The sequence below is a fragment of the Chaetodon auriga genome, chromosome 16 (assembly GCF_051107435.1).
Source record: "Chaetodon auriga isolate fChaAug3 chromosome 16, fChaAug3.hap1, whole genome shotgun sequence".
NCBI lineage: Eukaryota > Metazoa > Chordata > Actinopteri > Chaetodontiformes > Chaetodontidae > Chaetodon > Chaetodon auriga.
In genome coordinates, this window is record NC_135089.1 from 18,285,166 (window position 1) to 18,298,651 (window position 13,486).

The 13,486-nt window shown below is 44.9% G+C and overlaps 1 protein-coding gene across 3 annotated transcripts in view; it reads right to left on the reverse strand.

Annotated features, from left to right (window-relative positions):
- Positions 1–1,065: 1,065 nt before the first annotated feature.
- Positions 1,066–13,486, reverse strand: part of pkn1b (protein kinase N1b) — a 29,514-nt gene continuing 17,093 nt past the window's right edge. For all 3 annotated transcript variants that reach the window (XM_076751832.1, XM_076751831.1, XM_076751830.1), the window contains exons 3-22: positions 13,186–13,331; positions 12,525–12,645; positions 11,398–11,543; positions 10,954–11,167; positions 10,595–10,789; positions 10,212–10,321; positions 9,790–9,933; positions 9,447–9,522; positions 8,258–8,399; positions 7,480–7,570; positions 5,797–5,888; positions 5,299–5,371; positions 4,551–4,642; positions 4,257–4,433; positions 4,002–4,064; positions 3,824–3,900; positions 3,515–3,657; positions 2,691–2,798; positions 2,408–2,488; positions 1,066–2,318 (exon numbers count right to left, since the gene is read on the reverse strand). In XM_076751832.1, the coding sequence (XP_076607947.1) occupies positions 2,115–2,318; positions 2,408–2,488; positions 2,691–2,798; positions 3,515–3,657; positions 3,824–3,900; positions 4,002–4,064; positions 4,257–4,433; positions 4,551–4,642; positions 5,299–5,371; positions 5,797–5,888; positions 7,480–7,570; positions 8,258–8,399; positions 9,447–9,522; positions 9,790–9,933; positions 10,212–10,321; positions 10,595–10,789; positions 10,954–11,167; positions 11,398–11,543; positions 12,525–12,645; positions 13,186–13,331 (2,495 nt within the window). In that variant the 3' untranslated portion in view covers positions 1,066–2,114. The remainder of the gene's footprint in view (positions 2,319–2,407; positions 2,489–2,690; positions 2,799–3,514; positions 3,658–3,823; positions 3,901–4,001; positions 4,065–4,256; positions 4,434–4,550; positions 4,643–5,298; positions 5,372–5,796; positions 5,889–7,479; positions 7,571–8,257; positions 8,400–9,446; positions 9,523–9,789; positions 9,934–10,211; positions 10,322–10,594; positions 10,790–10,953; positions 11,168–11,397; positions 11,544–12,524; positions 12,646–13,185; positions 13,332–13,486) is intronic.

Here is a 13,486-nt window from a genome sequence, read left to right on the forward strand (position 1 = left end):
TTTATGTATATGTAGCTTATTGTGAAGGATGTATGTCATGTCTAACAACAAATGGTAAATGCTCTGTATTTGTGCAGTGCTTTTCTACTCACAGCACTTTTACAACACAAGTCTGCACTCACCTGTTCGCTCACACATTCGTACAGCAGCTCAGCCACCTGCTCATTACGAGCGTTACCCATTCAAACACACACACACACACACACCAATGGCACAACATTTCGCCATTCAGTATCTTGCCCAAGGATACTTCGGCATGTGGACTGCCGAGGCCAGGGGTCGAAACCAGGGACCTTCTGATAGGTGGACGACTGCCACAGCTGCCAGATCTGAGCCCCAGCCGATGAAGAAGAGTAGTATCTAATCATTGTTGGGGTCTAAGTTTTAGTTCAGAATTTCTGTCTTCTGTCAACATGTGCCCTTAATCTGATACTGCAAGACAGTCTTTCTGTCTTCCTCCTTCCTCAACATCAAAATGACTTACAGTAACACACTATCAGCCTGAGGCTGGAAGAAAAATCATTATTTTCTCAGCGGCTTTGTGATAAGACCCCTGACAGTCATCCTCCTCATCACTGACCAAGTTATTCCTTTACTTCAGTGACTTGCTACAGTTGTGTGCGGTGCTTTGGCCGAGGTGTTCCCTCAAGAAGCTGCCCAATCAATGCCAACGTCCGCAGCCTAACATGCTCAGGACAATGCTGACATGCTGATGTGTTGCAGGTGTGTTACCATGTTCATCACCCTTGTTTAGTGCTGCTGAGGCCGACGGGAATGGCAGAAGTTTCTGGAAAAAAAAAGTATTGCACAAATTGCAATTTTGACTTGATGATGGGGCTAGATGAAAGGTTAACGGATCACCGATCGTCATGGAGAAGTCTCACAAATCAAAACCACATGGTGGTGGGTGGTGCTGGAGGGAAAGTTTGTAGGATTCATCTGGCAATGTTGAAACTGCAGAGAGGATTCGGAGTTACAGCGAGGTGTAAAGAAGCTCAAAATTCCCCTCAAACTGTACTGATCAACTGAGAGGAAAACCTGCCAATGACAACAGACGATCAATGCTTCTGTGTTGGGTTCACATCTTTACTGAGTCACAGTTCCGACACATTTCAACAGCAAATGACAGACGAGGAAACACAGATGGGAAGAAACTATAAATCACAAAAAACGAACACAATTTGTAAAATCTTTTTGTCACAGAGAATGATTGTAGTTAAAAATCTGCGTTTTACTGAAAGACAGTGGAAAGAGAAGACAATGAAGAAGGTGTCCTATGTGAGATGTGTGTGAGCGAAGACACACAAGCAGCACCCGACTCGTTCTCCGTCTCTGCTCAAATCCCCCACTTGCTCTGCTTTTTTTCCCCAACAGGCAGCAGCAGCAGCTCTCGTCAAACATAAGCAGAGTTTCCTCTTTCCTCTGGCTCCCCCATGTGTTTACAGGCGGTGCATGATCGCAAGTGATGTGGATACATTCATGACTGAGGCAGGGACACCGTACACAGCGAAACACACACTTAGCAGCAACAAACAGCAGAGATAAAGGGACAAGAGACTAGAGCAAGTGCAGGAAGAGAGGAGACCAACTGCTTCCTGTCAGAATAATCACTTCTCACTCTTCGACTCGAATTTTTAGGATCTCTGATCATTTCAGTACAATTGATGATTGTTTTTTTTTATGCTCCAGTGTGTCGCCAGGCAGAAAAAACAGCAGGATCCATGATTTCATTTTCCATTTGTTACATAATCTGGATTATTTTACGTTATCATCACGACTTCCTCTCCTTTAAAAGCCACTCAGTGTCACAGATCTATGGACCTCTAGAGGTCAGCAGATCTGAGGCGCTGCGCATGTGTGCAACATGCCATCACACTCCACTGATCCCTGTCCACACACGCATGGCCCAGCCAGTCCTTAAACCCATCCCAAACACACACACACACACACACACACACACAGACGGAGAGAAAGAGGACAGTGAGGGTGATCCTCGCCTCTCATTATCACCAAGTTCCTCTCTCCCTGTGCGGGACAGAGTCAGCCTTCACTTCAGTCTCATTTCAGAGTCTGTGGCTGGCAGTGGGCAGCTAATAACCCTGTGACCCCTGACCCTAGCAGAGGTCAGAGACATAGTCAAAATCCTTGAAGTAGTCCTGTTCCTTGCGGGAGAGGGTGCGGCGCTCGCGGGGTGGCGTGAGGGCAGGAGGCTCAGCTGTGAACTCCACGTCAAAGTTGCTGACGTCTTCTTTTGCTGTGATGGTCGGGACAAACGGCGGCGGGACTTTCCTCTGCAGAAGAGCCTCCCAGTCCGTTCCCTAAACGACATCCATGTTTAGTTTCCCATCAAGATGCACCCGCTGCACTCTCAGTACGCCCTCGTTCGGATTAAAAAGTGCACACTCACCCTGAAGAAAGGTTGTTTTTTCACATCTTCTGCATCCTTTTCTCCAGAGCCCAGACGTCTCTCAGGATTCCTTCTCAACAACTAGTAACCCAACAGAAACAAAAAGTACCAGTACTCCATCATTCACACTGTATGCTTTGTTGCCTTCTTCATAAGCAACTAAAAATGTCAAATCATACTGCAGATCTAAAATTTACATATTCGAACAATAAAAGAAAAAAAAGGGGTGAGGTGAAGAAATTCCAGAGCAGGAAGTGACAGAAAACAGTGGGTGGAGTCTAACCCGTCTCATGATGCCGATGGCTTCGGTGGTGAGGAAGCGAGGGTAGCGCACTTCATCGTTGACTATGCTGTCGAAAACCTCCTCCTCATCGTCACCTGGGAATGGAGACTGAAAGAAACACGCGATGATTACATTCCACTCAGGAGGCAGGTATCTTACTTCTCTCCATCTTTCCCTTAAAACAGAAATGAATATTAAAAGGACATCCTGGTGGAATTACTGTAAATAAATGAGACGAGAAGACTGTTGGTCCGTCTCTCGCCAGCTGTACTATCAGTGCCAGTACTTCTGTTTCCCATAAAGCCCATTGCTTCCAGGTCCTAAGAGGACGTTGTACACCTTTCCTCATCAGATATTTTTCAACATCCTGTCATCAGCTGTTCACTCCACCTTTCACTATAAAGACTTTGATCTCCCTCAATCTCTTACTGAGGATCAATAGTTCAGTTCCTGTTCTGAGCTGGAAAGCACGTTTCTCTTTCTGCTGGAAGACAATAGCTTGACATTTTGGGAAATACGCTGATTCACTCTCTTGCAGGGAGTTTGACAAAAAGATCGATAACACTCTCGTATCTATCCGGTAAATATAAAGCTACCAGCCGTTGCCAGTTATCTTAGCATAAAGACTAGAAACAGATGAAAGCAGCTAGCCAGGCTTTTTGATGGGAACAAGTAAATTCCTGGAGGGTCTGCTGGTTGCTTGGAAACTGTTGCTGCAAATAGCCAGACACATAGTCAAACTGTTCCTTTAAATCCCTGCAAGATGTCCAAAGGTGTGAAGACACAGATTAAGATGCATTTCAGCATCTTGGATAGACTCTTACCTCTCCAACTAACATCTCATAGACGAGCACCCCGAGCCCCCACCAGTCGACCGCTCTGGTGTACGACGTGTCTGTCAACACCTCTGGGGCCAGAAACTCAGGGGTCCCACAGAAAGTACTGGTCCTGTCTCCATAACCCATGCCTGAAGAGGAGAAAGAAGTGGAGAGGAAAGAAAGGGGGTTTGAGGGGTGAAGACGGAGAATTACTGACTATGGAAACGATGAGAGACACATCAATGCCTGACAGATAAATCAAGTGTTCTTAATGTACAGAACTGAGGGCTGATCTGATCAACGAAGGACACTCACCTTCTTTACAAAGCCCAAAGTCTGCTATCTTCACAAAGCCCTCTGTGTCGAGCAGCAGGTTGTCCAATTTAAGATCGCTGACAAAAGAAAGGGAGGGGGATTCATGCCAAACATTGAGCGTGGAGAAAAGAAAGCAATCTCTCCTGTAGAGTACATGCTGCCTGCGGAGCGTACTCACCGATACACAATCTTATGGTCGTGAAGGAACTGCAGACCCAAGACCACACAAGCCGAGTAGAATCTGTCGGACAAAACAACGGGCAGAAAGACGGACAACTGAACACAAGCGTTGCTATGTAGTGACGCTTCGTAGCTTAATGGATGCATAGACATAGACACACAGAGCACGGAGCTTTTCAAGAAGGCGCACACACACGCACACACCCTGGTTCTTCTCTTCAACACAAGCATACACACACACTGCAGAACTCACACAGCGCGTGGCTCAGAAAAGACGTCGGCATGTATGTGCATCATGAGGTCTCCTCCTGCCGTGTACTCCATGACAAAACACACATGTTCTGGCGTCTGGAAACATGCAAACAGGTTGACCAGGAAGGGGTGGTGGGAGCCGTTGACGGTCTCAAAGATCCGCTTCTCACACATCAGACTGGAGACAGAGGGGAGGGGGTGCGTATGAGACAGTAATTATGAGGTGAATGAGCTTTGTCGTGTAGCTGAGACTTGAGGTTGTGGTCACCCAGTGATGTGTGATTAAAAAAATTACCTTTCCACTTCATCCCTCGCAACAATGTCTCCCTTCTTCAGGGCTTTGATGGCGTACAGGCTGCCTGTGCCTTTGTACTCTGACAGCAACACCTGAAGACATTTATATTGTCGTTACTGTCCACAAACATCACAAAAAGGCCAAAAACCCAAAAGGGTCATTTCATTTTTAAAAAAGGCTCGGCCCTTTTCTAATACAGCTGGACACTGTAGCTTTTATCAAAAAGGGGGAAATAGTGCATTTGTTGGGGACTATTTTCAGCTGTGGATTAATCCACATTTGGTGCTCTAGTGAATATTTGGGGCAGCAGGATGGTATATGTGGGTATGTGAGTCAAAATAATCTACAGTGTCTGTGTTCATGGTGTTGAAGGAACATGTGACCCAGTGTTTTTTAGTAGGTTTAGGACAACAATGAAGCATGACGGCACAGAGGAATAAAAAATATGTGGGTTTGGATACAAAGAAAATACTGAAAGGATCAATTGGAAGAGTATTTCTGTCTGGTTTGGTTTCATTTAAATCACCAAGCATTGCCACGGCGTCAGTCATTACCAAGAAATAAACTTTAAACCTGCACTAATTCCTATTTTGGTCACCTGGTGCAGTGCGCCTCCAGCGAACACAGAGCAACGTTAGCATTTAGCATTTATTTGAGTTATACTGTTGTTATACTTTGTGACAAGACAGATGTGCCCTTTAGATTAGCAGTGCAACTTTTCCTGTGAGGAAACATGAACTTTGCGTACCTTCCCAAAGTGGCCCCTGCCGAGCACTGCTATCATCTTGAAGTCCTGCAGGCAAAGAGGGCCTCTGTTGGGGCTGAGAGAGGGATTAGAGACAGATTGTAGGCAGTGCATACAACAGAAAATAATACACGTCACACTTAAATGTGCCTCATTTGCTCAACAACACTGGAAAAACATGCTCCACTTCCGTAGCATCCATGCTGTGTTTTGTTATGAAAAAGGCTAACGCTGCTCAGGGTGTGATTCTGTGTTTTGGAGTCCAGCACAGCCGAGGGTTTCTCATTCGCAGCGACATATGCTGTAATCCACATTAATGATGACTTGGCTTTACTACCAAGTGTTAAAAAAAGAGGTTACAACACAGGACCATATTGTGTGTGGGGGTGTTTCTGGTGTCAAGCTGTGCTGGCCATATTGCAAAAAGATATGCACAGGTGTGGTTTCTATGTGTATGTGTATATGTGAGAGAGCGAGCGATGTCCCTGTGTGTTTGTCCACCTGCGTAGAGAGTTCTGGGACAGTGATCTGGCTGGCTGCTCGTGAACAGGGACATCCGGCGAGGACGGGGTCTCAATGACCGGCGTCTGTTCCTGTGAAACACCACAGAGAAGAAGAAGAAGAAGAAGAACAGAGGGGAAGTAAGAACACCAGCAAAATGAAAATATATAGAGCATGTAGAGGGAAATGACAGAGAGTGAGTAACAAAATGAGGGAGAACTGGGGACAAAATGATTGCTAACATCTGGAAGGACCTTCAGTCACAACAGACAGTTATTGCAACACATCATGTCCGGTTGCCAGATCCCCTGCTGGACGACAGCCCCACTCCTCCCCTCTTTCTGTCCTCTCCACTCCCTCCTCACTGCTAATTAGTCCTCTAAAAACATCAGAGTAATTAATCTCATAATACTTCAACCCCATTGAACACACCATCTGCCACAGGCCCTCTCTGACTCTCTCTGTGCTTCCCTAATTCGGTGTCTGTCTGCCGCTTTGGTCTCTGAAATTCAAACTTGCTTTAATTGGTGTAACCAGAATTAAGCACCATTTTGCCAAAAAAATGTACAAGATCCAAACCATCATTCCGAAGGTAGGAAAAAAATCATTAACCAAATAAAACATAATATACTGTATGGTAAAATGAGATTTAATCTCTCTTACCACTCTACTAAATTGGTTATGATTACTTGTGGGGTTCCTCATGGGTCAGTGTTAGGCCCCTTATTGTATATTGGTAAACTGTAAATAGACTGTATTTACATGACCATTTTCTAGTCTTAACGACCACTCAAAGTGCATTTTACAACACAATTCAGCATTCATCCATTCACACACACACATTTGTACACTGGTGGTTATGTGCCACCTGCTCAACACCACATTAGCGTTCACACTCACACACCGATGACACAGCATCAGGGAGCAGTTTGGGGTTCAGTATCTTGCCTGAGGATACACTGACATGTAGACTGCAGTGGCCCTGAGACGACCACTTCGCCTCCTGAGCCACAGCTGCACAAAATGTATTTTGTACGTTAATTATATACGTACGTAAGATAAGAGTGGCATGTTGTACCGTTAGTGTTGAACAGCGCTGTGAAGATTTTGTCTGACTTTTTAGATACACAGAAGAAAAAAATCCACATCATTTTCTACTGTTTCCACTTCACTACTGTTATTCTTGTCTTTTTTTTTCTTTTATCCCAAATTTCAACTTCAATTACGTCCGTCTCTAGATTTCCTCCTGTCGTCTGTCCTCTTCTCTCTCTCTCTCTCAAGTGCTTCCTCTCCTCATTGTTCTCTTCATGCCACCTCTCCATTCCTCTCTCCCACATTATCACCCTCTGCAGATTATGTTCCTCACACCGGGAAATTAACACGGATTTGGCCTTGATCAAATTAAAGCTCCCCTCCATCCAATTATGTCTCATTAAGGCTGTCTCCCTGAGTTTTCAGTTCTCCGTTTCTCTAATTGTTCATGCTTTCTCTCTGCTGTCAGGCCCCTGCTCTGTCTTGGATTTCACTGCAGCACACAGCGCGGCGGCCTATGACTAGAGCACTGTTCCTCAGCCAAAAGCTGAACGTAGGAGGTGAGCAAAATAGTAACATGATAGTGTTAAGATGCCCATCTTTGCCTCTGTCTGCCTCCCTTCCTCTTTGGCTCCCATCACTCTCACTCACCAAGGGAGCGGGTGCGTCCACCACAGCTCTCCTGCTTTCAGCTTTGGGAGGTGAGTCGCTGTCCAGACTCAGCTTCTCCACTGAGATTTCTCTGCAGACACACAAACAAAATGAAGACAACACGTCTGAAACTGTGACTCAAGCCTGTGGAGGGAAATGAATAATGTGTGAATAAAGGAAACGCTTGAAGAACAATAAGATCTGTTGCATGAGTACGATGACCAGAAGCTGAGGTTTTCGAAGCCAGAGGCAACTTGACTCGACTGCAGACGTTCAGACAATTGAATCTGCTTTCCAGGTTTCCACTAAGGTGTTTGATTCTTCAGGTTGTGGGCTTCATTCATGAGGTTGGTTGTTTTAATAACAAAAATGAATCAATGCAAACCTGAAACAAACATGTCTCTTACTTTATATTCAAAGAATTACGTAAAACAAAGTTCATTTAAGATAAATTACGGACATTATCCTTCAACAACTATTAAAAATGGTAAATTATAAATGAATCATGTTTATCTCAGAGTATCATTTAGAAAGTGCATGGCTCAAAAAAAAGGAAAAAACACGAAGATTAAGAAAATGCCTCCTTTTCACACCAAACTTGAGAGTGTGATGCTGTGGTTCATTTCTGCTCTCAGCGCTTCAGATGAGACTTTGCAAACCCAGCTTGTCTCACCAAAGCATGTATGATTTGAAATACTTAAATGTACTTCACATCTAAAAAAAATGCTTATAATTTTAGCATTTTTTGCTGAGTGGCAGGCATACTCTGGTTGCATACCCTGTGCTGTGTGTGAGGGTGTTGCTCGTGAAACTGGGTGTGTAAGCGGGAGTGTTGCCTCCGCTGGGGATGGCATTCCTCAGCAGACGGACCCACGTAGCAATGTCCACATTCATCTGACGAGCACGCAGGAAGGCTTTACCTGAGACACACAGAGTGGAATGAAACTGGATAAATGAAAGGTAAAACACTGCAACGTCTCCTGCTACCACATCTCTTTACTGTCTGTACGTAGGAAAAAGAAACAAAGATCCATTCGTGCCAACTTCAGCATGTGATGGAGTAAGGTGTCCTGTGGCTTTAATGGTGTGATACAGCTGAGCTGTTGCATGACCTGGTTTTGCATTTCCTGTAAATGTTTATAATCCCACTTCCAGAAAATACCACAAGCCATTAACACTTCATCTGCAGCAGCACCTCTGAACCTCTTTGGCTTGTTACTCCTTTAAACAAGGCAGCATCACATACGCAGAATGGGTAAGCCACTCTGTCAGCGGCCCATCGGACTGGATTTCACTCTGTATGTCAAACAAAAATCAGAGATGGTACATTTGTATGGAACAAATATCCTCTCCCTGACCTCAAGGCTGGGAATAAGTGATCTATATTACACTATAATAATTCATTTGGCAGAGGATTTTCAGGATTAATTTGAGTTGTAGTGCCTTCCTAAAAGCTTTACACCTGAATTACAGCCAGCAGTTGATGCTGTGGCAGAGCACCGTCCTCTAAGCAAAGTGAGTAGGGTATCATTCAGTCATTTTAGCTATATAAAACTAACAGACAACCTAAGATCATCCATTAGTAAACTAACTAGGCAAGCATTCATAACTCAAACATATTTAAAGATGCACAACAGAGGAGTTATCACTTAGCAGCAGCAGAAGCTGACCTGTGGGAAGACGTGACCTGTAGATATAATATACAGTATAATATACAAAACTAAGCAACAGTATTGTACAACAGGGAATGACATTTCCCAGCTGAGAAGTTGTTTAACAGTATTGTGTATTGTGTATATGGATTGTGAATGATTCTGTGTGCATTCATTAATACTGATCTGACTCCATTCTAGAGGAGGCCATAGTGTATTTTTCGCAAATCCACCAAATCATCTGATTGTAAGGAGACAAGCACAGGAACCACAGGAACAAGCTGTGTGTGTGTGTGTGCATGCACTTGAACACACCGTGCTGTTTAGAGAAGACTTTCTTCTGCCTCTGGAGTCTGGAGCCTCTCTCGATTACTGGGTTGAAGAAAGTTACCTAAAACAAAAAAATGCGTCAAAAAAGCAAAATTAAACTACAGTGTGTGTCTGCAGTCAACACAGACTACTGTGTCTTTGTGGTAAGTGTGTATGTTACTGTATCTCATGCAAATACAGGTTACAGGTATAAGGAGCCGTGCAGGCTAATATTTATTGAATTCTACCTGCAGCATGCACCTGTCCTGTGCATAAGGTTGATGACTGCAGCTCATATTGGGTGATATGTCCTGTGTGCGTGTTTACTGTTTTTGTGTCTTTCCTGTACCTCAGCCAGCAGCAGCCCCTGCGGCTCCAGTTCCAGCTGGACTCTGTGTCTTTGGTTGTCCAGGAACTCTTCCAGCTTCAGGTATTTCAGAGCGCACAGGGAGCGGTAATCTCTCCAGTACACAGCAATCTCCATCTCCCTAGACTAATCACACAACACAGACGGCAGAGATGTGAAGTGAAGGTTTTTACATTTCAAAACTAAAAGTCTGTCGTTCTCTTGCAGGATTACAGTTCCAGACACAGGGCCCTAAAAGACCCTCTGCTGTTAGGAATACTGCATGTCAAGGGCTTCTTATTGTCAGTTTGACCTTAAAAAAAGCACAAGTTTGTCCAGATGTCTGTTATTGTGTGCACCTTTTCTTTAAAGCCTGATGCAGTGACACCAGGGTGAAAGTTTAGGATGAGTGTGCTGTGTCTTACTCTCTCCAGCTCTACAGTGAAGGTCTGGTCCCAGGCCTGCTCTCCAACCGTTCTCCAAACTGTCTGACCCACCACTGTATTCTCCAGCTTCAGCACCGCACTCACCTCCGCTGCAAAAACACACACACAGAGGACACACAGAGGCTAATTAAGTGCGACGCTCTTTTATTCATTTCAACTGTAGAATTCAATTGAACCATCAATGTGAGTGAAAGAGGGGAAACAGGGATCTTTAATAAAGGTCCTTGGATCCAGAAGGTTTCAAATAAATATCACAAATGTGCTTCTTTGTGTTGAAATGAGGTCAAAGACAAACTTCTGATTCATTGGAAACTGTTCGACAGCACACGTTTAGCAGAGTAGCGAGTGTGAAGAGCACTTACTGGACAGGTCTTCGTTCTTGCTGGGGATCTTGAGGCTCATGCTGCTGCTGCTGCGGCTGTAGAGGCCACTCAGTTTGAATGAGGAGCGTCCATCTCCCGAAGCATGAGCGGGAAGGACCACCGGGGTCCCTCTGCTCCTCCCGGGGATGACCTCCAGCAGCCCCACGCAGCCCAGAAGACGCACCTGAAGAGTACCTGGGAGGACAGAAAGGCGTCTTTGATAAAAATGACCTTGATTTGTAAAGATCAGGGGTTGAACTTTTAAGAAAATGCATGAAGCAGCTCTTGAAAAGACACAGTGAAATAGGAATTAAAACCAAATATCTAATTCAATATTTCCACAGAGTTTCTGTGTCTACCTGTGAGTGGTGATGGTTTGCTCAGGGTGCTGTATTGGTTATGGACATAGGGGGTGCTGTGGCGGGAGCTGAAGGCCGAGGAGGAGGCCAGCACTAGCTCCTCCTTGATGAGGCAGGCCTTGGGATGATCCTCGGGGAGCTCCAGCAGCCTCTGTTCCAGAGAGCATCTGAGCAGGTCCAGACGCTGGGACGACTCACTGAGGCCACACTGAGCCTGCAGACATCATGTTTCTTTGTTGTTGTTGTTGTTGTTGTTGTTTACATAAAAAAGTACTGATCTTGGTGGGGAAAGTACGTTATTGCAACAGCCAACACAAGGTCACAGTTAAAATGTGCAAATGTGCAACAAAAACAGAATATGAGATGGTAAATTCCTGATGAACTGAATAATGTGTGGAACATGTGTATGGTCAAACACACGTAGACTTCAGGTAACTCTCTGACCTCAGCCATGGCCTTCTTGTCTTGGACCTTTCCTGCACCCAGCAGTCGCAGCATGTTCTTGGCCCCCTCGGCCATGGCGTGCTCCACGCGGTAGTGATGCCACAGCTCCTCCACACGCAGCTCCACTCCACACAGGTCCGGCTTACCTGGGACACAGTGTCAGGTTTAGTCAACAGCATGTACAGCAATGCACACAGATGATAAATATTGACAAGTCGGGTGGTTGGCAACAACTGGCATGGCATCATGGCACAATATTTAGATAAAAGAGTTGTTTTTTTTTTTTACTGGGAGGAGAATTTATTGGCTCTTCAGCTGCTAAATGTTCCAATACGTTTGCCAGCTACTTGCTAACTGTGTTTGTCCTCGGTTTGGTGCTGGGCTGCTAGTGTACATTGGCTTTTTAGAGGTTATTCTTTAAGACAGCCGTCTGCTGTGGATGAAAACAATGCTGATGAGGCCGGCGTGAATGTACCAAACCGTAAAGCAGTGGGCCAGAAAATAAAAACCCTTTCCCAAACAAGCAGTCAGTAGTAGGCTTTAAACTGAAGAGACAGCATGTGGGGAAAAATAAAAGCGAGTGGACAGAACACAGACGCCCATTAGAAGCTTATGCCGAAATTAGTCAGCTCGCTGTGCTCTCCAGGATCACAGATGAACTTTCTGCTGCTCTGAGCTTTTCTTTTCCTTCCATGCTTATCCTCTCTTTAATCTCTGACTCCTTCCTTCCCCCCCTGCTTCACCCTGTTGTCATCTCTGACTCAGTCCTTTCAGGCTCACTCCCTTCCTGGCTCCCTGCATCTGTCCTGCCTCCTCTCTAACCTCTGTTAAATGAGGCATGGCTTTTAGTTGTTGGGCAACATCAAGGGGATGCAGGAACATCAATAAGGCTCTAACCTGAGCGAGTGAGAGGGCTGTAATGGACTATGTGTGTGTGTGTGTGTGTGTGTGTGTGTGTGTGTTTGTTTGTGAGACTGGAAGACTGTACACTGTGAAGTTCTGAAGCAAGAATTGATCCATTACTACCCACATCATAAAATATGCAGTGTTTATCAGCTGAAAGAGTGACAGGTGGGATGAAAGAGGAACGATGAGAGTGAGGAGAAAAACAAGAGCATGATAGGTACATTGATTGTCCTCAGACTGCTCCGTGGCCTGCATGGCCTTTCGGATCTGCATGCGGATGATGTCGATCTTTGTCTTGCTGTCCTGCAGCATCTGCTGAGCCGTCTGGAGAAGTTTCTTGTCCTGTGGAGGGACAGAAAAAAAAGAGGAGAGATCAGAGGGAGTAAAGGTGCAAAGAGTAAATATTACAGCAGGGGTGCAAACTGGTGATGGCCCATAAAGATAGCGACATATTTATGCCTGAAAACAAAGAAAACGAAATGAAAAAGTCACTGATGTTCAAATCTACTTTATGAAACTGGACTAACAAGAAAAACTCAGTCACATCCATTAGAATTTTTCAAATATGTATTATAAGTCACGACATAAACTCCATAATATCTCACTGATAACACACTTAAAATGTCAATGAACTAAATAACATCCCTGACGTCACAGTACTGCGTGACGTTTAGAAAGAATGAAGAACGCAGACATCAGTTAGTATCAGTCTTCCTTCCTCTGCTCCTCATGCCTCCCACAATTTACGAGAATGACCTATTTTGAGGCGGCGAATTTTGCTGAAAGGTGACAAGTTTGCACCCGTGTTGCAGAATCTGCAGCAGACAGTAAAGTCAACGGGGTGAACAAGAGTTATGGCTGACGGTTGAGCTAGGTGAATACCTTGGTACCTCCATTGGCATAGATTGGGATCATGTTCTCTGCTCCCTGTTTGACTTTCAGCTCAATGTTTAGCTGTCGCTCCAAAGCTGCGATGCGCCGCTGGTTGGCCGACGTCCGACTGACTGACCCCGGAGACTTGGGAGCGTCTGGGCAAGAGGAAGTGGTTGGATGGTAAGTGTCAGGTTACTGTTGGTGCAGTCCTTACAACATTATACTTCATCCTAAGTCATTTTAAATTTTTTAGCCCATAAACTACTCTTCTTGTCTAATGCAAAAAAAAGGCTTTGATATTGATTTCCTG